This window comes from Mustela putorius, unplaced genomic scaffold (assembly GCF_011764305.1).
Source record: "Mustela putorius furo isolate JIRA1106 unplaced genomic scaffold, ASM1176430v1.1 tig00537243_pilon_pilon_pilon, whole genome shotgun sequence".
In the NCBI taxonomy this organism is placed as follows: Eukaryota; Metazoa; Chordata; class Mammalia; order Carnivora; family Mustelidae; genus Mustela; species Mustela putorius.
The window spans coordinates 1,092,809-1,118,483 of NW_025422382.1; the positions used below are offsets into that span (position 1 = coordinate 1,092,809).

General features: G+C 46.7%; 1 protein-coding gene across 3 annotated transcripts in view; it reads left to right on the forward strand.

Moving 5' to 3' along the window:
- THSD4 (thrombospondin type 1 domain containing 4) overlaps positions 1 to 25,675 on the forward strand; it is a 556,231-nt gene that overhangs the window by 504,870 nt on the left and 25,686 nt on the right. For all 3 annotated transcript variants that reach the window (XM_045073490.1, XM_045073491.1, XM_013059343.2), the window contains 6 exons: positions 5,156 to 5,331; positions 7,725 to 7,821; positions 12,412 to 12,687; positions 18,235 to 18,364; positions 19,262 to 19,466; positions 20,021 to 20,194. In XM_045073490.1, coding sequence (XP_044929425.1) covers positions 5,156 to 5,331; positions 7,725 to 7,821; positions 12,412 to 12,687; positions 18,235 to 18,364; positions 19,262 to 19,466; positions 20,021 to 20,194 — 1,058 coding nt within the window. The remainder of the gene's footprint in view (positions 1 to 5,155; positions 5,332 to 7,724; positions 7,822 to 12,411; positions 12,688 to 18,234; positions 18,365 to 19,261; positions 19,467 to 20,020; positions 20,195 to 25,675) is intronic.

A 25,675-nucleotide genomic window follows, 5' to 3' on the forward strand; every position in this document is an offset into this window, starting at 1 on the left:
AAAACAGGGACAACTGGGTAGTTCAGTCAGTTAAGGGTCTGCCTTCCTCTTGGTCAGGATCCCAGGGATCCTGGGATCAAGCCCCACATCCCGCTCCCTGCTAAGTGGGAAGCCTGCTTCTCCCTCTCCCCCTGCCTGCAGCTCCTCCTGCTTGTTCTTTCTCTCTCTCTGACAAATAAATAAAATAAAATCTTATTTTTTTTTTTAAGGAAGAAAAATAAACATGTCTAGATCACAGTAATCTGTTGGCAATAAAGAAACCAGCTTTTTGGTTGGATATGGGAATCAGTGGTTGGGTTGGCAACAGCGGGCATTAAATTGTGGAATAGGGGTGCCTGGGTGGCTCAGTGGGTTAAATCTCTGTCTTTGGCTCAGGTCATGATCTCAGGGTCCTGGGATCGAGTCCTGCATTGGGCTCTCTGCTCAGCAGGGAGCCTGCTTCCCCCTCTCTCTCTGCCTGCCTCTCTGCCTACTTGTGATCTCTGTCTGTCAAGTAAGTAAAATCTTAAAAAAAAGATTGTGGGATAAAGTGTCTGAGAAGCAGGGCTTGGATGAGTAAGCAATTTCTATATGAATCTTGGAAAAGAGCATTGTTGGTGCAGATAGTTAAGTCCAAATACATATGCCCAGTGTTGACAGCTAGAACGAATAAAATCCATATGTCAGACGAAAGTGGAGATTTCCTCATATTGACATAGCTGTGATAAGCTTCACCAAACCTTGACCTTCTGTGAACACACCCACTAGCAAGAGCCATGAGTCACCTGCACCTTTTTGTGGGGTAGTTCTGGACACCATTACATAGCGCTGAAACTGCTTACAGGCACGTAAATTGTAAGGGCGGCTGCTTTCAATATGCAAGCCCAGGTGGGGGCTAGTGCTGGACCTATTTCAGAAGCTAACCTGTGGGCATATGGAACCAGGCCCGTGTCTGCTAAAAATCTCACACGCTTTGCTATTATATGGTGAAAGTTTCATCTAAACCCCGAGAGCGGGTGCTGGGGTAACAGTCGTAGATGGTAAAAAAAATTTGGGGTCTCTGTGTTTTATTTCCTGGAAAGCCTATGCAGTTCTCCCCTGTGCAGTATTTCAAATGGTTTTTAATGGATTTTTTTGGTTTGCAGATAACAACCTCTTCTACAAGATGGCCATTAAGAGCAATAAAAGCTTAGCCAGAACTTACCTCAGTTTTGAGCTTTGGTTGCTCTGAATGGGATTTTAAGAAGAGCCAAAAAAGAAAGGGAAAACATGTATATCCCTCAGGAGTATTTCTGCTTGTATCATGTCTTTTATATTAACTAAAAAAGATATGTTTTAAAGAAGGCAATCTCTGAGTATGGTAAAACAAATTTTAAATGGCAATTAAAAAGATATAAAAAGCAAAATAAATGTTTCCATTCTCATCTCCCATCCCAACCTAAACCCTAGTTCCTGTTCCCAAATATTTACAGTTCTATGACTTTCTCTGAAAAGTTTTGTGTGTGCATACATGTTTTATGTATATGCTCTGACTTAAAAGTATACACAAATGAGATCATACCAAATACACTGTTCTGCATTTGGTTTCATTTAAAAATTTATCACAGAGTTCTTTCCATACCCCTATACACAGACCCATCTTACCATTTTGGGGGCTGCATGGAACCCACTGCATAAACATTCAGTATGACAAATTATGTAAGCAATTCTCTACTGAAGGGTATTTGGGTTGATCGGGGGTTTTCTCTCAAAAAAAAAAAATCTGCAGGGAATATCCTTGTTACAAACAATTTTGTATACTTAAAAAAGTATATCTCTCAAAGTAGTCTCCTACAGGTACAATTTTAGGTCAAGTGTACAGGCACTTGAAGTTTTAGCCATATAACCAACTGGCCCTCTAGTATGGTTAACTGGGATTGCCTTCCCACCGACAGTTATAGATGCTTGCTTACTCACACACCTGCCAATTCTGGCGATATTAAATATTCTCAAACTTTTGTCTGTCTGGTGGCTCAAGAAGATCCCAGTGCAGTTTTGATTTTCATTTCTTAAATTATAAGTAAAGCAGAGCATCTTTCCATTTGCGTATGGAGTATTTGTACTTTGTTTTCTTTGAATTGCCTGCTCATCATTCTTTGCCTGTCTTTCTTTTGAGCTGGTGTCTTTTTCTGCTATGTATTTTTGTGTTCAGCAAATGTGGATTCCTACTATGTGGTAAGCACTGCACCGGTCACTAGAGCTGTAACAGTGAGGAAACACCCATCAGAGCTTCTGGGGCTCCAGGAGACGGGTATTAGTCCAGCCATGCTCTGAATGGATGTGTGTAGAGACTGAGTTAAGCCCTCTGGAAGAGAGGATTTTTGCATGCCTTAGAACACATGAAAGAAGCACAGGCCTGAACTGGGAGTTAGGGAAGACTTCCCTAAGGAGCTGTCATCTAAAGAACAAATACAGTTCAAGGTTCAGAGAAATACTTCTGGAGGAAAGAACAGATTGTGGAGGGAACATGATGAGGTAGATGAGTGAAAAGAAGGCCAAGGAGCAGAGTACAAAGAACAGAAAAATGTAGGATGAGTTTCCACTATTTCACCATGGGCCCAACCCGTTAAAGATTAGGGGTTTCTTCTCTTACAGAAATAGAAAGCTATTGAAGGGTGTTGAGCCAACAGAGGATGGTCAAACCTGCATTCCAAAGAGATTACTCTGGCTGAAAAGAAGGGAAATAAGTAGACCAATTAGAAGGCTTTGAGTTATATGAGATCTGGTGGTGGTCTTGCCCTGGATTATGGCAGTGGACTTGGTGAGAAGTTGATGGGTTCAAGAAATATGGAGGAAGTCAAATAAAATTTGATGATTGGATTGGATATAGGGATAAGGAAAGGGGGGGGCAGGATAATTCCTCCATTTCTAATGAAGTGGATGGTAGTACCACTTACTGACATAGGAGACCCTGGAGGGGGTCAAGGATGAGGTCAGTCTTGGGCATCTGCATGAAGCAAGTAAGCCATCAGATAAAGAAGTCAGGGACCAGAGGAGAAATCTGGGTGGAAACAGAAATTTGGAAGCCACCAGAATACAATAATTAAAGCCATGGCATTGCCCAAGAAAGTATAGCACGCAAATCAGATCTACTCTTCATCCTCAAGGAATGCTAATAGTCAGTCACCGAGTAGAGAAAGATGATGCAGAAAAGAAAGAACAGATGAGCAGCCTTAGAGCAGGAGGAGAACAAGAATGTTTCCATTAGGATGGAGTGGTCACCTGTGCCAGATGCTACTGAGACATCTAGCAAGGGAAGGCCTGGAAGATCCCCACTGGGTTTAGCAACACGGAGGGCTTGCTAGCATTAATTTGAATTGTTTCAGGGGGATATAGGGGACAGCAGTCAGGTTGGAGCTGGCTGAGGATGAAGGGGAAGTGAGGAATTGAAGAGAACATATGGACCACTCTTAGGTGTGGTTTTGAGAGAAAACAGCCCTGAACCTACTCTTCCTCAGTCTCTACTTTTGACCTTCTTTGCCACTCAGTAAGCTGAATTGATCTGATAATTCAGTATTCAGTGCTCCACAGCTGTGGTCTCCCAGTGGCTATGGGAACCAGTCAGCCAGGGATGGAGTCTGCGGGGGTCTCCGCCTCTAAAAAGGAAGGTCTTCCACCCCTTGGAGCAGCTCTGATTCTGCCGACCCCCAGAGACCCACTGTAGAAACACTGCTGAAAATGGGTTTAAAAAACAAAGAGTCCCTTTATTTTAGAGACACCTCCTGAAAAATGTAAGGATAAATGGGTCTGGGATTTGCAGAGTGAAACAGGGTAAGCCATGAATTGATAATAACTGAAGTTGGGTGATATAGACACAAGGGTTTATGAACTGTTCTCACTGCTTCATTTATACATAAATTTTCCCCTAATACATGGTAAAAAATTAAATTTAGTAACTGTGCAAGTGAAGTTGCAGAGAGCCAGTGACCATCACAGGCCCACTATGTAATGACACATAACACCCGATATCTTCTAAACCCAATCCAACATTGCCTTGGGGATTTCACGGTGCCAAATGTTCTCATAGGCTGTCCTCTCTTCTCTCATTAACTGAACACTTTGTTCCTTGCCCCTCTTCTCCTCTCTTACCTCCCTCCTACGTATGGACATAGTTCTGTCACTTCTCATCTTCACGAATTTGAACAAGTTCCCTCTCATCCCTGAACCATGCTCCGAGAGACAGGGACAGACACCTGCTTAGCAGTTCGTGAGGGTCAATCTTGACTGTGTACGTGGAAGCCTCTAGCAGGGTTCATAGCCTCAAAAACCCACAGGAGTCTGGAAGGTCATACAAATGAATGAAGGTGATCAGGTAGGAGAAAATCATGGGACCTGCTTGACCTATCTTTAGCGTTGTCACTTTTAGTAGACCTACAAGTAGAAAGAATTCTAAGAAAACTTCTGTTCTGTGAGAGAAATCACATGCAAGCATGATCGTAGATGGGATAAATAATCCACAATCCTAAATGAATGGGCAATATACTGAGACTTAGCCTCAGTGTTGGGGAGTTGTAGGGAGCAGTGGGGTTGGAACAAACCAGAGCACACACACCCCATCTAACGGGGCGGTCCTCCTCAGCTCCAGCTGGTTGCTGCAGTGAGGGGATGTGGAGCCAAAGCTAACATGTCTTCTTGTTTTACAAGACAAGCTAGAAGCTAGGGAACCCAAGTTGAGTTTGGGTTTAATTATTTCAAAACAAAACAAAACATGATGAAGGCCAAACTAAGCTTCTCTGTGGGCCAAAATCAGCTCCCGGGCTGCCCACGTGCCACCTCTCACCCAGATAGTGGGATATAACATGATTCCTCTTCCTCTTTCCTCTTCTTCCTCTGACTCTCCCCTTCCCCTCTCCATTTCCACATCCTTCTCTCCTAACCACCCCCACTCCTCCATTCTCTACTAAGTCCAAGTAGTGGAAGGGCTTGAACGGGTGGAAGAAGTGATCGGGCCCTAGATTCCTCAGGGCCGAGCTCATGGCCTGCCATAGTGAGTCTTCTTCATAGCGGATCTTTATAGTGGATCTTCGGGAAACACTTTGATGAATGAATGAGCCAGCAGCTAGGGGGCAGGGGACCCATTCACTCTCTTGTGCACACCCTTGTCTTACATGAGGAACTGTCTCGTTGTTCTTGCCAGCTTTGCGAAGTCGTTCCGGCCGCTCAATCATCAACGGGAACTGGGCGATTGACCGGCCAGGAAGGTACGAGGGTGGAGGGACAATGTTCACCTACAAGCGTCCGAATGAGATTTCGAGCACCGCTGGAGAATCCTTTCTGGCTGAAGGCCCCACGAATGAGATCTTGGATGTCTATGTGAGTTTGCATGTTTCCAGACGGTTGGGATTCTGCATCTTGTTTCTTCCCAGGACCACACGTAGCACAGATAAGCGACAAATCGGTGCCTGTGGTCAATAAAACCATTCGAGCTGAGCCTTTTGAGGTGTCTGGGTGCTTGGTGTCCATCTTTGCCATTCTGAATGTCCCTAGTTCTTAGAAACCTAACCTCTACCAGATGCTTATTACCCTCCAAGTTTATGGACCTCCTAAAACCGTTTTTACTTGTTGAACCAAATCAGAGGCAAAACATATCCTTTATTTCATGAGCATTGGCTTCCCTCCAGGCACTTTTCTCCTAATGCTAATTTGGCATGTTTTCTTTTTATGGCAAAAGAAAGCAAATGCCTAAAGCAAGACAAGACCGCTCAAGTTCCCAGCCCTCTTCAAATTCTATTAAAGCGAATGAAGAAATGAGAACTCCAGAGTACTCCACATGATACAATAAAGCTCGGAGTAACAATACGGAGGTTTACTACAGGTTCCTTACCTGGCAGAAGATACAATTTGGGATTTATTTTACAAGAAACTAAATTATGAGCTCGCCCCAGATTTAAAATGGTCCTTATTTTTAAAAGAAAGCACTAAAATCCAGTCTTCTTCAAAAGATCAGGAAATTTTAAAAAGTGACAAGAAATAAAAAGCTCGAAATCGGGTTTTGATAAAGACGAGCTCACCCACAGATCTGCGTTCTCTTACCATCTCCAAAGCCATGCGACTCTACATGCTACTTTGCTGTGTTAGAATTTTATAAGTATTAGTTCTCCCAACTATATAGTTACATGTTCATTCCTGTTGGGCCTGGAGGCTCATAGACTAGAAACTATAAAAGAAGCCTTGTTATAGTTAATTTTGAATTTTTTTTTTTAAGACTGTCCAGTTGGTTGTTGGACTCTGGGTAAGTTTCAAATGGCATCAGGGGTAAAAACCCCGGTTGTGAAGGGGCCACTGTGGGTGGTCTAGGATGCGGTGGCCAAGAATAACTTCATAAATGGGACAAGGGTTGCACTGGCAGGACGCTCATGCAGAAGAGGCATGAGAGAGGCAAGGAGAGCTTCTGACCTCAGACCCACTGTCAGAATATGTGAAAAGAGAAATGAGGGAATTAGGGGTCAACAGCGAACCAGAGACCATGCACCTTCATCCCTTGGGGTTCTGTTTACAACCATGGGTCCTATATGTCAGGAGCTCAGGGGTTCTCATGTTTGCCTTCCCTCAGCGGTTTGTAGAATGGAGGCCCCAGTTCCCATGGAGAGAGCGGGTAAGGGATGATAGCGGACAGAATTACACTCCCATGAACCAGCAAGACCCACCGTGCCGGGCTGACTCGGAGATGCTCGCGGCTTTAAAGGACCAAAGAGACAGCTCTGACCCTAAGCTTTTCGTCCAATGAGGAAATCAAAAACTGTGAGACCATGGGGCTTGCTCGAGGTGACACAACTGGTCAAAGGAGGGCCCCTTTAGAAAGCAGTGGAGACAGAAATATCAGAATGGGACAGTGTCTCCTTGCCTGGCTCATAGTCACATAGCAGATCCCTGTTCTGCCGCTCCGTTTAAGCCCAGCACCCTGCTTCTCACCAGGAAGGCCCGGGGCACAAAGGACTGTGTGTTCTGAAGCCAGTAGAGAGGGATTTATTCTGCCAAGCCGTGCTGATTTATGTTGTGTTTTCTGTCCCAGAAGATGTTTAATTCCTGACTTCCACGGCCTTCTGCAGCTTCCTGCTTGATATCCTGCTTTGGTCATTGCTGCCTGAGAGGATAGGAACCAGGGAGACTTACTTCCCTGACACCAGTTGTCCTGAACCCCTCTCTTTGTGGTTCTAGAGCTTTCCATGGATGAGAGGGGACAAGACCCAGAAAATGCATTGGAGAGGGTGGGGCAGGCCCTTCCTGAGCCAACCTCATGGCTAGGTAGGGTTCTTTGAAGGAACATGAAGGCTCCCAGGCTGGCTCTGCCCAAGAGGGCTGGCTCTTCTTGGCATGACTGTATCTCGCCACCTAGTGTTCAAATGTGTCCCCCTGGAGCAGACACGTGGCTTGGCCATTTTGAGCGCACCTAGCACAATCTAAACCATGATGTTAAGATGGTTGAGAGCCCACGGAAAGGCTCTGCTACCATTGCTCCTGTCTTTCTATTTGGGATGTATAACATCTTGACTTTCAGCCCAGTTTTCTTCTAAGTCCTTCACCCTTCAAAAGCAAATAACAAAAAACCATCCAGAAAGAGCTTTCCTTTAACCTGTCACAGGTTCACTAATATAATTAGATCTGAATCAACCCACTCATGTGTAGATAGTGCCATGCAAACTGGGCCAGCAGGAGAGGGATGTGAGCGTGTGCAGGTGCAGTGACATTGACCTCTGTGTTGTCAGATGATCCACCAGCAGCCCAATCCCGGAGTCCACTATGAGTATGTCATCATGGGGACCAACGCCATCAGCCCGCAGGTGCCTCCTCACAGGAGACCAGGTAAAACCTCTTGTTCTATAGCCAACCACCCCCGCCCCCAGTCATTTCTTTTTAAAGCCCTCTGTCTCTTCTCGTGCATCTCCCTTGTGTCTCTCAGTCAACACAGAGAAAATGCATGGACGCGCCCTTGACATCAGAGGATGCTTCACCTTTTATCTGAGCCTTTGCTGATAAGAGGGTCTCATTCACTTGATTCAAACACGAGGTGAACACCCTGACTCTGTCTTTCCAGTTCATTATCTAGAGATACCCGATATTAGTTCCCTCTAGCTGCCACATAACACATTACGTCAAACGTGGTGGCTTAAAACAACACAAATTTGCTATCCTATAGTTCGGGAAGGTCAGGAGTCCAAAATGGGTTCTGCTGGGCTGGAATCAAGGTGTCAGCAGGCCATGCTCCCTTTGGAGGTTCTAGAAGGTTCTGTCGCCCTGCCCTTTTCACTTCGAGAGGCCTCCTGCTCTCCTTGCTTCTTAGCTTCTTCCTGTGTGGCACCTTCGGGTCTCAGGCTCTGACCCCCCTTCTTCTATCATCACATCTCTGGGCCCCCCAGACAATCTGGGACCATTCTCCATCCCTAGATCTTCAAACTTCATCCCATCTGCAAAGCCCCTTTTGCCATATGAGGTATCATCCTCACAGATTAGGATGCAGGCACCTTCAGAGGGCCATTATTCTGTCCACCTCGGGCCTTTTCTCTTGGTCCCCTTTTCTTCTACCGACACTACTTTGACTTGTAAGGAAAGAATAGTAAGTTCACACCTAATTATCTACCTCTTTCCTGTGGGCTTTGCGATATACAAGCAAGCAGCCCTCTGGCTCTGTAGAATTTTCTTTACCAGATGATAACGGAACCCACCACCTCTCTCTCCGCCTGCTTCTGTCTACTTATGCTCTCTCTGTCAAATAAATTTTAAAAAATTAACAAATGGAAACTCAGAAACAGGGACTTTATGTCTAGGTCCCACAGTGACTTCAGTCCCCTGTCTGTTATACCACCTAGGGTTAGCTGCTCTGACATCTGTCCCAGCAATGAGGGCACAGTTGTGAGGCCTGGCCCTCCATATGGATAACTGGGTTATCTGACTGTCACAGGTCAGGGGAGGAGCCACCCAGCTCTTTGGAGACAGCAGGATGTGAGCCGGGCACGTGGGCTGTGCGTGTTGTCCAAACTGAACATCAGCACACTCAGCCCAACACGATGGGCAAGCCATTTGCAGGAATGGTACACAGTCTGAGAAACAAGGTTCAGATGGCAGAGTATGGATGTTCCTGAGATATGATGCTGATGGATAAGGACAGTTGGACAGACTATTCAAAATCCTATAGCATGATGATGGTCATAACAAGCCTGATGGGTCTCAGCTAATGGGTAGCATGGGATTAGCTACCTGGGACAGGGCGGGCCCAGAAGGAGTCAGTTGTAAAAAGTTGGTGAGGAGGGGCCTTCTCCACCCTCCATGAGCATGAATCCAGCTCTGCCTGTTTTTTGCTGTGCACCCTCAGGCAAGTCAGAAACTTCTCTGAGCAAGTTCCCTATCTACATAATAGTGAAGGGGAAAAAACCTTACATGCCAAGATATTTTTTTTGAATATCAGGTGTCCATCCAGCGTAGTGCCCAGTACTTGCAAGATGTGCAAAAGATTTTAAGATCTTTTTGTCTGGTAAGTCAAAGTCACAAGTCCCGCTTGTGTCAGTATGCGTAGTCTTGATTCCATTGATTTAAGTTGTATTTAATATTTAAAGCCATGAAGTGTAAGTGGTGGAGGGTGGAGAAAGCCCTGAGTTTTAACTGGATTCTACAGTAACTCTGCAATTTGCCTCCTTGTTTTGTATCAAACTAGTATATGCTTGAATAATATTCAACCAAAATAGAAACATAGGAAGGAAGATGCAGGTGCCCCATAATTGCCCAAACTTGGATGAAACCAAGATGAATGGATAGATAAACTGAGGTTCACCCAGCCAATGGAATATTATTCAGCACAAAAAGAAATGAGCTACTTAGCCACAGAAAGACATGGAGGAAACTTAAATGTGCATCTGAAAAGTCTCCGTACTGTATGATTCCAGCTCTATGATATTATGGAAAAGGCACAACTTTGGATCAGTGATTGCCAGGGGCTACAGGGGAGGGAGGGGTGAACAGGCAGACAGAGAGAATTTCTAGGACAATGAAACTATTCTCGATGATACTGCACTGATGGATACATGGCATTCTACATTGTCGAGACCCATAGAATGTACACCACTAAAATGAACCCTAATTGTAACTATGGGCTTTGGGTGATAATGACGTGCGATGCAGGTTCGTGGATGGTAAGGGATGTTCCGTGCTGGTGCGGAATCTTGATGGGGGGAAGGGGTCGTGCACTAGGTGGGGCCAGGGGAGGAATGGAAACTCTGTCCTTGCCACTTAATTGAGCTGTGAACCTAAAACTGCTCTAAAAAAAAGAATAAAGTCTACTTAAAAAAAAAAAAAAAAGAACAACAACAACAACCCAATATGTCCCAACCTCATCCCCCAACTCTATTCCAGGAGGGAATATCTCCTCATGATTTGGAGGTTTTCCACCTAGCCTTTTCCTGTGCATGTAGAAATGTGCATGTAACCAGTTTGAACATTTGTCTGCCATCTACGTGTACAGGGAACATCGGGTGCCAGTCTTTTCCGGACGTCTAACTTAGATCTTGCCTCCACTGCAAACTTCCTTGACACTGGTAGAAAACTGAATCTCAGCCAATACAGGGCATCATCCCCCCCACTCCGGTAGGAGTAAAGATCCCTGCTTGGCACAGATAAGGTCTATGGAGCTCAGGAAACTCTGGCCTTCTGACTCTAGCCTCTCCTTGCCTTGAGAACATCTCTCTCTTTCTCTCCCCCCACAAAAATGCTCTCCACTTTTCCCTCCTCTTTCCTCCTCCTTGCCATTGGCTGGCCCCAGGATCTGGGCCTTGTTATTCTTACTGAGACCTCAGGCTTTCACAGTGAGAAGGAAGAGCTGTTGACTTCCCACAGCTTTTACTTCCCTGCAAAAATCTGCCTCCAGAACACCTAAGGGCTTGGCCACTTGGTCTGGGAGAGGAGAGACAGACACGAAGGGCAGAACACAAATTTAATCTCTCATAAGGGCTCCTGCCACACCTGTGTAGACATATATACAAAATGAATTCTGCTATGCTTTTTTCTTTCATCAAACAATGTATCAGTCATATCTTCATATCACAACATATGATTTTGCTTCATTCTTTCAAAGAAAAAAAAATAACATAACATGCCGTATTTTAAACAAGTACCACTGGTGGACATTTAAGTTCACTCTACTGTTTGGCTAATCTATTTATTTATTTATTTATTTAATTTATTTATTTTTTTTTTAGATTTTATTTATTTATCAGAGAGAGAGAGGGAGAGAGAGCGAGCACAGGCAGACAGAATGGCAGGCAGAGGCAGAGGGAGAAGCAGGCTCCCTGCTGAGCAAGGATCCCGATGTGGGACTCGATCCCAGAATGCTGGGATCATGACCTGAGCCGAAGGCAGCTGCCCAACCAACTGAGCCACCCAGGCGTCCCTGTTTGGCTAATTTAAAACACACTTTAGTAGCCATGCTTGTACACACAGCTTTGTGTAAAAGAATGGGAATATTTGTAGGGTAGATGTCCTAGAAACTGAATCACTAGTCAAGGGGTATGTACATTTAAAACTTGGGCAGAGGGTGGGGTACCTGGGTGGCTCAGTCAGTTAAGCATCTGCCTTCTGCTCAGGTCATGATCTTGGAGTCCTGGGATGGAGCCCCCCGTAGGCTCCCCACTCATTGGGGACTCTGCATCTCCTTTTGACCCTCTCCCCTCTCGTGGTCTCCCTCTCTCATGGTCTCTCTCAAATAAATAAATAAAACTTGGGTAGAGAGTTACGGGGGGTGGATGGGAGGGGATGAGATAACTGGGTGACGGGCATGAGGGAGGGCACGTGATATAATGAACACTGAGTGTTCTATGCACCTGGTGAATCACTGACCTTTACCTCTAAGATGAATAATACACTAGGTGTTAGTTAATTGAATTTACATTAAAAAATTAAATAAGTAAATAAATAAATAAAACAAACTTAGGTAGATCTGGCCAAATTGCCCTCCAAAACTTTGTGTCTATCTGCCGGCTCCTTGTCCTTGGTTTTCCTCTACCTTCAATGAGGGGTTTAGGGATTTAAGGGTCTCCAGATTTTCTCTCCTTTATCATGAGGCTAATAAAGTGGTGGCATTTTTTTTGTTTTCACATGAGTTTCTTTCATTATGAGTGAAGTTGTGCATTTTTGTACGGCTTTGGGCTACTTGTGTTTCTTTTTATGTGCCGGGCCTCTTCCTGGCCCTTGCTTGCTTTCCCTACTGAGATATTTGTCTGTTTCTTATTCATTTTTAACCATGTTTTGAATTTTGGGGAAATTGGTATCTGCATGTTTAAAATACGTATGCTCTGAATTGGAAATGACCTCATGCTACGTGATTTCTAATGTCGGAGGGCTGTGCTCGGGGGGCCTCCGGGTCCAGACCAGTCTTACTGCCACCTTGCATGCACCTGTCTCTCCTAGGGGAGCCCTTCAATGGCCAGCTGGGAACAGATGGGAGGAGCCAGGAGGAGGGAGCAGAGAAAGAGGGGGCCGAGGAGAAGGAAGATGTGCATGGCGGGGCCCCCGAAGTATTCACCTCGGAATCAGCACAGACCTTCCCAGTCAGGCATCCAGATGGATTTTCCTCCCACCGACCCGACAATCTGGTTCCAGCGGCCCCGCAGCCCCCAAGGCGAAGCCGGGACCACAACTGGAAACAGCTCGGGACCACAGAATGCTCCACGAGTTGTGGGAAAGGTGAGCTCCAGTGCGGGCGAGGAGGGTCTCTGCGAGGAATGGGTGGCTGGGCTTGAGGGACGTGGCACACTCTCCCCTCCTTGAGCCCCACTGTGAGGTGGTTCATTGGTGGTTCATTGTGTGGAGGGTGTCCAAGACCACTTAGCCCAATTTCATTGCTAGCGTTAGCTACCTCGTCAGACTGACACAGTGTGGTCCAGGGCATGGAAAAACACTCCTATCAGCAGAATAGCCCGCGGGCTCAAAGGTTGTCTCCAGCCCTGCTCCAGGGCCAATCCTGAAGACAGGCCTATCTTAGGAGTGTGGAGGGTTGAGAACCCCTGGTCTGCTGAGTTAACCCTCTCCTGCACGACACGCTCATGAATCACCATAGAATGTGTTCACCAAGTTTCAGATCCAGAAGTTGAGGTATACCCACAGAGATACCAGGTGAAACTCATTCTCCAAATCTAAGATTCCAGAAAAAAAGCACATCCGTGGGGCTTGAGGTATTTCTAGGCTCTTACGCTCACCAATGGTCACAGCTCCCATTGTTCTCTCTGTAAAACCTTCACCCTTGGTCATCCCACTGTCCTAAGCCCATCAGCTACAACTCTGGGGAGCCAGTCTGCGGCCCAGCCGCGCCAGCTCCGGGGACTCGTAGCAGGAAGGGAGACCACCGGAGACACGAGAGGGAGCAAAGGTGTCTCTCCAAACAAAAGAAAAGAGTTACAGGATTTGGGAGAAGGGCGGAGGGAGTTGAGGTGGTATTTAAAGAGAGCGGGGTTTTGATAGGCTCAAAGCAAAGCAAGGCTGTGGGCAAAGGGGTCAGTACCAATATGAGTCTGAACTGTGGGGTGGATCCGGGGCCCTATTTCCTTGAACACTCCAGAGTTAAGGTAGGCGTGGAATGTGGTGTCCAGAAGGCCCCTGTTGAACGTCTGGCACCTGGGTTGGAAATCGAGGCTATTTCTTAGTTTCAAGGTGTCGTAGCCCCTCAGGGCAAGGATCTGTCTGTGACCACTGGGGACTATGATGCATGGTAATCACCTCCTATTTGTAAGGAAGTCCTATTTGTGACCCTAAAACCCCTGTCCTTGGAAGGGAGGTGGCCACGGAAATGGGAAGGCCATATCCCAAGAAGGTCCTGCTGCCAGGAAACTGTGATGCACTGAGAATATTGGTTTGGGGATTTTTTTTTTCTTTCTTTCAAGAGACATGTGCCCGAGGGTACAAGATGTGGGAGCTCTGCTATAATTTGCACCCAGGAAATTTTCACAACCGCCTCTAAAGCCTTTATCTTTTTCCCAAGAGTGTTGGCTTAGTGGCTTTTGAGAAGAGAATTGAGGTGTTTGGTTCTTCGTGGGGCCTGGGGTGTCTCCTGCCTGGACCCCCAGCCGGTTCCATGATGACAGAGAAGTGGAGCTCTGATTTCTGGAGCTGACACCATGCGGATATTCGTGGGTTTTTGCTTAATCCGTGTGCAAAGAATTTGGACTGGAGATTCATTGGCCTAACCCCTTTTTTAAGCTTTAGGAGGGAAAAGGAAATGCCCATAGAATATGTCTGAACAGAGGCAGGAAGCTAAAGCTAAATTACACAAGAAGGCCAAGTCATTTCGGTCACCCCTGGAACTGCAGAGGGGAGTAGGATGAAACACAGCTGACATAGGGACCCGGGGTCCAAATGTGGGAGTACTGACGTTTCCCACCACGGAGTTAGCGGTGCCACGCCCACCGGAGGAACCAGACACCTTTGTGCTAGGTACACACGAGGGAAAGTTGTAAAAAGAAGAAAAACTGCCGTCCTGTGGTTTTGTATCAAGGAACGCACCCTTCATGCTGCACACACAGCCCTGCATTCACCAAATAGACACCACAGAGCCCGGTGGCCATTCAACGGGTCATTCAAGGCATGATAGAGGGACCCCATTTCTAAAGATTCTGGTTATCTTTCCCCAGCCAACCCCAGCCTGCGGGATCCACACTGAGCCAAACACCAGCCTCCCTTACTCTATTCCCTGGTATGGAGCCAGAAAACCGCTTACACTCCCCGATCTAGCTCAGGTGCATTTCCTCCTTGAAGCTCTTCCTGATTTTGCAAGGTGCAGGGGGGCACTTGCCCCATAAGACCGCATAGCAACTCGGGCCACATTCTTGCCCCAGCTCGGCATGGCCTAGCTGTCTCTGCTTGTGGACTCCTTGTATCACCAGTCCACAAGGAGATGCTCCTCAAGTGTTTCTTGCACTGATGAATCTATTGTCAAAGGAGGGGTATCCAGCTATTAGAAAAGATGTAAGAGTGGTTCATACATCATTGCATCCTGGATAAGCAAGGCGGTACTGCCTTACTGTGTTTTGTCCGTAGCTTGAAGAATGTGGATTTATGTACCCACAGCTGAAGAGTCTTTTTCTCGACATTTCCATATGATTTGGTTTAATGTTCTTAAAATAGTCTTTCTCCTTTGCCCTGTGGACACACACACACACACACACACACACACACAGCATCTTTCCCCAGCCCTCCCTTCTCTCGTACCCCCAGCCCCTAGCTCTTCCGCTGGGTAAATGGCAGCAGCCCATGGATGCCCCTCCTTTGCTCCCTGTAGGGTTTGCTCCCGGCAGCGATGGCTGGATTGCAGGCAGACAAGGCAATGTGGACGCGCCCTTGTTCAGATCAACAGTAGTGACAAATACACCAGGACCACGCCCTTCCAAGCCCACTGGTGCCATCTTGCTCTTGTATGCACAACGCAGACCCACGCCCCCTGTGACCTCACCATTCGTCCCCACACAAATCTTCTCCCATCTTTCCTGGTGGAGCTCCCCAGACCACATGTCTCCATGCCTCTCAAGGAAAACCCCCCTTATGGTATCACCGTCACAGTGAGGGGTCCTGCCGCCGGCAGCCGGTAGTGGGTCATACTCCATCCAGCGTTGCGCAGACCTCTGTCCGGCCAAACACTTGGCTTGGATCATTTGACTTTTGGGGTTCCAAGATTTGGACGATTTCATTTTTTTCTTGCTCCGTATTTTGTCCCTCTCTCCACAATGCCACACCAACCTCTCTGCCTCACTGACTTGCCTCCTTTAATATCTGCGGATTACCTGCGGTCCCATTCCCTCCTCCAGGATAACATACTTCTGTTCTGATCAACACGCACAACATAAAACCCAACTAAATTGGTCCCAGATTTTTCCTGCCGCTTGAAGCCCAGCCAGCAGCTGACCTCACCAACCCCAGTCTCACTTGCCAGCAATTCGAGGCGGAATAGAATGGCATGCTGTACAATGAAGAGATGGCCAGGTACCATTGGAGTGACACTCTCCCTCTCTGCAGAAATCAAAACTGACCCAAAGGAAAAAACCACGTGGTCATTGGAGTCAAGAATCATAGTTCTGGTGTTTTCACACCAACAGAGAGCGAGCCTCTGAATTTACGTCCTTGGCTGAACACTGGAGCTGGACCGTGGTGGACAAGTGTAGTGTAAGGGCAGTTAAGGATGAGGAAGATCCGTGGCCACGTGCAAACAGCCCTGAGCAGGACCCATCTCTCCAAGGCACAGAGCATTCCTATGGCATCCTGTATCCTTTCAGCTAAAGATTCTAAATTACCCTCTCATTGGAGTGCCATAGGGTTGGAGTAGTAACTTTTGCTTTCCAGTCTGCAAACTTGACAGCTAAAAAATTAAACCCACAGGGTCTGGAGGGATAAATAATAATATTTTTACTTAATCCCTTAATAGCTGGGTCCCAAGTGGGTACCCCACGAGGCGTGAATGGAATCTTATTCATCTTTGTAAGTGAGCAGGAGGTGCTTAATGCTTGTGGAATTTAATTTAAACAATCTCTTCATGGAAGCAGATATGTCACGGGACAAAATTTAATTCCATAGAAGTTTCTGTCTCCTATTAATTTTACACTTTTTTTTTTTTTACTCTGCCAATAATTATACTTCATTAGAACATTATTTTTTAAATAATGGTCTCAAAGCTACATTATGAGTTTTTACTGCCAGAGTCGTTTTGAAACAAATGATCATTTTAGATTCAGAACTGTCTTCCAATTTGTCCGGTTTCTTACGGGAACTGCCCTCTGGCTCAGGGGTCACAGAAGATCAGCTTCCACAAGCAATGACATGCTTTTCATGGGCGATGAAATATGGAGATACTTATGTGAAAAGTTACCCTCCGGTTACAATTAAACTATCTTAACTTGGAAGTTCAGAAACCCCAAACACCAGGCCAATTAGCAACAGAGCTAAGGCAGAACTGTAGAATAAGTGATTGTGTTTTGCCCAGCAGGAACTGGGTAGTGGCCTAGACTGGGGCCAGTGGGTTGGGGGGAGGACAGACAATTATTTGTGGAAAAACGTATTTTTCAGACAGTTGTGTGGCCTGTTCCCTGGTTACCTTCCTCACTTTGTACACATCCGTTAGCAATACCCCATGCTACCACCAGAGGGAAGCAGAGAGAGAGAGAGAGGCAGGCAGAATGGTCCGGTGTTGTGTTTTTTTTTTTTTTTGGTCAAGCTAGAGATTCCATTTAATGGATTCTGACTTTTTCTCCAAAATGCATTGATCACTGGGTGTTATACGCAAACAATGAATCATAGTGACTAATATAACATAATAAAAAAATACATTGATTCATATTACCTCAGTGAAACTCAGCTATGTATTTAAAACAAAACAAAACAGCAACAACAACAACCCGGAGGCAGTTAGTATATTTTACAAAGTAACATAAACAAATATTAGACCTCTGATAAATATCCATTCAGTATTTTTACTGAGTGGCTGTTACTCTGCTAGGTACCGGGATTACAGCGATGAACAAGAATTAGTTCTGCCCCTGAGAAGCTCTCTCTCTCACAGGAAGCAAACATCTACTCAAATACCATTGGATCAGTGCTTTATTAGGGGAATGGGTAAAATGCTTTACAGCGTAGGGCGAAGCCAGCTGCTCTCCTAACCCGTCCTGCATCTTCTTACTTCTCTGCTTAAGCCTGACTCACACATTCCAGGCACAGGCAGGCTGGTGTGTTGGGCACTTTTGTTCCTGTTCAGCCGCCTGGACAGCCCCCTCCCTCCAAGACACACATGCGCATGGCTACCCAAACTCCGCTCTTCTCTAGGATCCAGCTAGACCCTCTAGGACCCTTTCTCTGTGATGTCTCCAGAAAATCTCCAAACAGTTATTACTTGTGGTCATTTTATAATCACTATTCTGCCTCATGGTATCTTGAATTGTTAGGAAAATCGCATCTGCCTTTAGCACATTCCAACTGTGTCCGCAAAGAGATGATAAGCTCTTGGAGGGCAGTAACTCTTCCTGCTCTTGTTTGCACCCACAGTGCCTGGCACAGCCCTTGTGGGGGAGGTGTGTGTAAATGCATGAATGAAGGAGGAGAGTGTGTGTGCATGTGTGTGTGTGTGTGTGTGTGTGTGTGCATGCTCTGTTCCTGCAGCCCCTCTTTATTGGTACCCGGATCTCTGTGCACCTGCACCCTGAGCCCGACATTCGTCTGTGCGGAGCTGTCCTTGACAAGTTCTCCTTGCCCTTGCAGGATCGCAGTTCCCTATTTTTCGCTGTGTACACAGAAACACCCACGAAGAGGTTCCTGAGAGCTACTGCGACTCCAGCATGAAGCCTACCCCCGAGGAGGAGCCCTGCAACCTCTTCCCTTGCCCAGCCTTGTAAGATGCAGAGGTCGCCTGTTACCGGGTCGCTTCTGGGGGCTTGTGCATAAGACCTTAGTAGCAGACATAAAATCTGTCTACCTCTGATTTAGAGCCATGAGACTCGTTCTGTTCAGCAAGGGCACCCATCTGGGGGTGAACGAGGAAGCTTGTAGCCTTTAGCCATGAGCACACACCTGTGGTTATTTGGAGCAATTACGTGCAAGCTTGGTGGGGAAAGCAAAGAGGAAGCTGAGAACGACAGTCTGGCATGGTCGGTGTTGTAGGTGAGCTGTGAGCAGAGAGAATGAGGAGAGTCACAAGTTCGTGGGCAAGAAGAAGTCGGGAGAAGTATCTCAGGAGAGGTCTTGGGTGGTTACTGAATGATGAAGAGGACACTTTCAGAAGAACAAGGAGATGGGGTCTCCACATAATTTTCAAAGTAATAGAAACATTCTCCTATGTATAGAGCATGTGCTGATGTCTTACGTAACTAAGAGACTAAGCAGGTGACAGGGGAGCATCGTGAAACTGACGAGGAAGTAGCTCCTGAGAAGTAAAGAACTCTGCAGAAGATCTCCAAGATCCCACGTGGGTTAATGTTCTACCGGGGGATGCTAAAACTACCATTTGGAGTTTGGGGGTTTTTTTTAGATAAAAATCATTTGCACCTTCTCCGTTTTCTTTAATTTTCTAAAACCGGGCTGTCACCACCGGTAAAGAGCTTGTGGACAGAGTTACATTGCTTCACGGGGCCTGACACTTAAGTTGTGCTCTGGGGTGAGGGCCACCCCCCTAATGGTGCTAATGGTTCTATGCGGTTTGGCTCTCAGGGTGGTACGGGCTCTTGGGGCTGTGCCCTCTTCCCAGCTGAAGGTGATCCGGCCTTCTTGCGTTCTCTCATTCCTGAGCTAGCTGGGACATCGGAGAGTGGTCTGAGTGCAGCAAAACCTGTGGCCTGGGCATGCAACACCGCCAGGTCCTGTGCCGCCAGGTATACGCCAACCGCAGCCTGACGGTGCAGCCGTACCGCTGCCAGCACCTGGAGAAGCCCGAGACCACCAGCACCTGCCAGCTCAAGATCTGCAGCGAGTGGCAGATCCGGACGGACTGGACCTCGGTAGGCGCGGCGGGCAGCCTGGTCTGGAGCTCCCACTGCCAGACTCCCGGCCATTCCCCCCCCACCCACTGCTGTCATCCCCACCCCACCAAAGGCCCCACTCAGGGACAGCCCTGAGGTCTCCTAGAGGGAACCCCTCCTGGGGAGTTCTGGAAGGACTGTCTACAGAACCATAGGATGCAACCAACAGCACACTAGGGTTAAGGCTAGTGTGCCCCAATCTTCCGCAGCCCGTGGGAGTCACCTGTCTTCCGTGTCATGAAACGTCTGCTCCTTCCAGTCTCATACTCGGGTTTCACAGGTGACAGCACAGAGGTCCAGAGCCACAGAGTAGGTGGGACAGCCAAGGTGGTCTCAGAGAAGTGGTGGTGAGGTTTTTAGGGCTGGGAGGCTCCCCAGGGGCCCTGCATTGCAGGGGACTTGGGGCCACCCAGGGAGTCTCTCCGCGGCCATCATCTGCTTAGGTGGCGGATGACAAGGGTGAGGGCACCAGGGCTGGGGAGGCCCCCGGAGGTCAAGCTGCACATCCCACTGATGTATTCCTGCTGTTGTAGTGCTCGGTGCCCTGCGGAGTGGGGCAGAGGACCCGAGATGTGAAGTGCGTGAGCAACATCGGAGACGTGGTAGACGACGAGGAATGCAACATGAAGCTCCGGCCCAACGACATTGAGAACTGCGACATGGGGCCCTGTGCCAAGAGCTGGTTCCTCACCGAGTGGAGTGAACGGGTGAGCTGCGGGTGGGCAGAGCGCGCTTCCTACGGCCGCGACCCAGGGCTACGGCACCCATGGGCGGGGCCTGCACGTCCCGGGCGCCCCAGCCCCATGAAGAGGAGTCCCTGGCTGAGCATCCCAAGGCTTGGGGGGAAAAGGCTTTCTCTCCTTACACAAAGACCGAGGGGCCTGAAAGAATTAGTTCTCCTTCGCGCTGCACGTGAACGTTAGTGAAATCCTGAGTAAGGCGAACAGGTATTCCCACGCCTCGTACGTTGTGTGAGCTCCTGGCATATAAAAGGCCCTCGGCCAATGGCAGGCCCTTCCCTCCTTCTTACGAACTCAGCACAGTTCACAGACTGGCCCCCTTCCCCAGTAACCTGGCGTCCTATGGGGTCTGGGGGGGCAGGTGTCAAAGATGAAGTCCGAGGCATGTACAGTTAACTGTGTGCAAGGGAAAGCGGCCAGAGATAGAGTTCATCTGTCAAAGACAAAACTCGGCACGCCTAGGTAGCTCAGTCTGTTAAGAGTCCGACTCTTGATTTCGGCCCAGGTCTCCATCTCAGGGTGGTGAGATCAGCCCCATGTGATGCTCCCTTGGGCATGGAGCCTACTTGAGATTCTCTCTCTCTCCCTCCTCCTCTGCCTGCCCCCTCTTCATCACTCACATGTGTGCATGTGCACGCTTGCTTTAAAAAAAAAAAAAAAAGGAGGAAAGAAAGAAAAAGAAAAATGACAAAAATAGGATTTATAGGGATTCTGGAGTTGGGTCATGGTGACTCTTACACAACAGTGTAGATGTAATCAATTTCCCTGAAGTATACACTTAAAATGATTACAATGGTAAATTTTATGTTGCATGTATTTTACCACAATAAAACAAAGGTTTAGGGAAAAGTACTAAGCAGGATTACAGAGCATACCTTGGGGTGGGGAAGAGAGAGGGGGAAGAAGATGAGGAGCTCCACCTTCCTTTTCTTACGGAAGCTGACTGATGGACTGGCAGGGGAGAGGCCGTCCCGGGATTCCTGCCAGGGCAGCAGACTGGCCCCCACACCAAGGGAGTATGGGTTTCTGGATTCGCTAGAGCCCTTGCGGGTTGAACTGGGATGGAAACAGGACTGGCTGTCTCTGTCCTTAGTGCCTCCCTCTCAGCTGGGCCAGGTGGGCCCCTTTCCCTCACCGGAATACCTCACCGTGCTCCCAAACTGGAGTGTGCCTACAGGTCACCCCCGCGGGAGGGCTGAGTCTGAGCCCCCGCTGGGAGGTGGGCCCGGGAATCTGCCTTCCTGACAGACTCCCAGGGGCTGCGGAGGCCGCTGAGCCAAGGGTAAGAGGGGACCAGGCTAGTTCCTAGAGTGTCAGGAAACACTGAGCTCGGGAGCCTCCTCTCCCCGCAGCATCACGGGAAGGACAGGGCGCTATCTCAAGTTCAGAGGGGGAAAGCTTCCTGCGTCGCCAGCCCGCCCCGTGGGTGGATTCCTGGGCCAGCATCCCTCCCACTGGTGAGCGCCCACCATGGCGCGGTTGTCCAGCATTCTGAGCATCACCCGGCCAATGCTCATAGGGGTTTCTACCCCATCCAGCGCAAAGACACCCCTGAATTTCATCATCGTGATCACAGTAGCACTCCACCTCAGCGGGGGGAGTGGTGGAGGAACAGCCCTGCCAACGCAGCCTCCACCCCACATGCAGAGATCATCCTGGAGATTTTTAACGAGTGATGGATCTGCTGTGGATTCCGGACACCTTGTGGCTTCCGGCCACGGCCCCTTGGTCCCCAGAGGGCCTCCAGATAGAGAGCCCATATGTAAACACTGAACTCTAAGAGTAAGCCATGAATTGGGCCTCTGTCCCAGGAATGGGCTGAAATAGGCAAATTAGCCCTCGGGAAAGGCACCGACTCAAAGGAAACAAATGGAGGGTAGGTGCTCTCAAAATGTGTCCACGGATTCAGACTTGGGCACCGGAGGCTGAGCCCAGCAGGGCCCACCCCCATTCTGTCTGCACATCCCCTCTCCCCCCATCCAAGCCTCCCAGCAGAACACACCTCAGCTCCTGGCAGGCAAGCAGTCCTGGGAGGCTGTCTAGAAGCCACTGTGGTCAGTCTCCTGCCAGCATGAGGAACCCTCTGCAGCGTCCCTGACTCAGTCCAGTTCCTTCCCAGAAATCCTCAGGTTGAGGCCGTTGCCCACCGTGTCCAGAGGGTTTCTCTGGCATGGGACCAAAATGTGTCTTGCGAACTCCCACTCTGGTCGTGTAGAACATGGATGTCATCCCTCCCCCCTCCACTGCAGCCCTACAGATATTTCGGGACCTCTTCCTCCTCTTCTCCTAAAAATTCTTAGGTCCTTCAACTAATTCTTTTGTTTCTGGATTTCTAGCCATCCCCAAATGCATTTGGGTTCACAGTAAACACCGTGAAGTTAGTGTGCAAACAAACAAACAAAGAGAATGATGCCAGGCTTCCATTTTTCTACTGGGAAGACTTTTTGTAAAATAATTTTGGACAAAAATTATTTTTGTCAGATATATGTAAGGCCTTAAGCTAAAATGTCTGTGTCCTATAATATAAAAGTTTGTGATACAAACACAGAATTTATAATACCAGTTTAAGTTATGAAACAAAAGGAACAAGATCATTTGAAGTCTAGAGCTCTTAAACCCTTTTAATCCTTAATATAGTATATGAACTCTCATAAAGAACATGCAGAGCTTAAGGTAATAATTTCTTCCATGAATATTCAATGACTCGTATGTCTAAGTAGACCGAAGCTTGGAAATTTTTCTAAAGGTTCACATTCACTAGAGGAAATGGAGGTTTTAGAATGCTCATGTAAAGGTTAAAAGAGCGGAAATTATTTTCTCAGTAAATGCTTCCTCACCTTCACTAATCATTATTCTAAAATATAAAGAAAATTATTTATATAACACAAACAATATAATCAATAAAAAGCTACATACAAAGACAGGCAATGCAAGACAACTGAGTTTATAATGCATCTCAAATATTTCATCTAAAATATTTAATCATGGTTCTTATATGACTACACACTTAATAACTTATCTTTATTTAACAAAATAGTAAAAATGCCATTTCTACTTTTTTAAGGGGTATTTGCAAACATTTTCACTCAAATATATTTTTCACTGAAATAATGTGCATTTCCAGTTAAAGACCTAATGTAGTTATGGATCAAATAATGTTCATTTTTTCTGGTCATAAAGTAAAACATACTGCTACTTAAAAAAAATAATCAGAGGGTACCTGGGTGGCTCAGTGGGTTAAAGCCTCTGCCTTTGGCTCAGGTCATGATCCCAGGGTCCTGGGATTGAGCCCTGCCTGCATCAGGCTCTCTGCTCAGCAGGAAGCCTGCTTCCTCCTCTCTCTCTGCCTGTCTCTCTGCCTACTTGTGATCTCCATCTGTCAAATAAATAAACAAAATCTTAAAAAAAAATCAGAAAAGCATACCTATAATCTCTTCACTAGCAGATAATAATTTAAAATTTTTAAGCTATGTTGTCAAGCTTTTTTCTACATAGATACTTTACATATATAGCTTTTTTTGTACTCATACATATTTAAAAGATACAAATCATAATGCTATATAGGTATAATTTAGTGGCCTTCCTTTTTCACATATGATTAATTATACACATGTTAGTGGCATTAAAAACCATTAGAGCATGAATTTTAATTAGACTAAGCTATTGTTTGTCTACTATAACTGAATCAACCCCTATTCTTTATTTCCTCTCCAACAAATACTTGTAAATTTCCTTTTAATGTAAATTTGCTTTACATTTTAACATAAGTACTTGCTGAATCTAACCCTTGTCTTAAAATTCTAAATAGAGAAAAGATGAGCCCTTTACTCTTCTGTTTAAAGAACTTCTTTGCTCTTTTTTGGAAAGATGTTTTAAGCCATGTCAGTTTAATGCTGTGATGTAAATAAGTAGGTACTTTTTGCTTTATCGGCCCCAGAACACAATGTTATTACCGAATGTTCATGCCTGGAGAAGATTAGTGGGAAGGAGGCGTGGGTGGTTTCCAGGAAGGTGCACTGACCCTCAGTTTCCTCGTTGGTAACATTGCTGAATGAGCATTATGGGATAACCTACTTGAACCATGATCTGGTTGAGGCCGGTGCTCTGGGGTGGGCCTTGGAGTCACCACGTAGTCCTGGGAATGACCAGCTGGTGTCAGTCTTTCACACTCGAGTAGCGGCTTTGTGTAAAATCAACCTTGTTAAGCTTTAGCTGACCTCTGCTATTTTTTTTGCAATGGCAATAAACATGTATTAAGCACCTAGTAATGCCATGCATGAGTGAGATACACCCTCCATGTAATGAGCTCAAGGGGGAGAGATTAAAGAAAATGTGATTGAAGTGCACAAACACTTAAGGATCCAGAATACATCCTTTTGCCCAATTTAAGATCAAATTAATTAATCTCTACTTGATTAAATTGAACGTGTAAACTCAAACCTGGGTCTTCTCTTAAAATTCCAGGGCTGTGTAGTTTTCTGACTCAATGACTCATCATAAACACGTCTTTGCAGCCACCTTTAATTGAGGGCAGGCCTTAGCAGACACGGGCATCAGATACTTTTTAGTTCTGTAAATCAATGACAGGTTTAAACACACAGGCAATATTTAATCACAACAGACAAAAAAAACCAAACAAACAAACAAAAAAAAACCAGAAAGTCCACCAGCCTCAATTTTGTAACACCTAATATCTAAGGATGTTTTCCAAGAGAAGAAAATAAGACGTTGGGCTTTTTGTTACTTAATTATGGAAGATGATACATGAACCTGAAATTCAGGAAGAGCCATTAGAGCCTTGTAGTCGGTCCCTCCAGGGCTGATTGGGCCAAATTTAGCATTCAGCTGTCACTGGAGCGAGAAGACAATCCTCAAGACACTGTTGCTTAGAAATTTCATGCGTTTCTGTGATTTGTCAGCCCCGGAGTTCAGCTAGGAGTCAGGTCCTTTTCTGGCTACCAAGAGGATTTGGTCCCTTTCTCAGGCATGTCCTTCAGGGACAGTGAATGGGTGTGTTTCAGTGCCTGGCTTCAGAGGGTGGTCCCTGCTGCCCAGCAGGGGCCCATCGTTCCCCTTCATTCCTGCTGGGAGGCTTCCAAGCCAGGGCCGGTGTGGGGAACTACTTCCAAGTTGAAATGCCTTGTGCTTTTCGCTGCCGGTCATGTAATAAAAAGAAGTCCCTCGGTAGGGCTCATCCCCATAGTGTTCTTTCATTGGGCACTTGGCTTGGTCCTTAACATTCTTCTTTTATATGAAGCACATGGGGATATGGGGAAATTTTCCCAGATGTGAAAACATTACTTGGTTTGGAAAGCAGACATTAAGTTAGCCAAATGGAAATTACAGGGAAAGAAATACTCTTAGGTTTTGAAACAAGAAGATAACTTAATTTGCCTTGTATTCTTCAGGATTTCAATATCTTGAGTGTTTAAAGCTAGGAAAGAGATC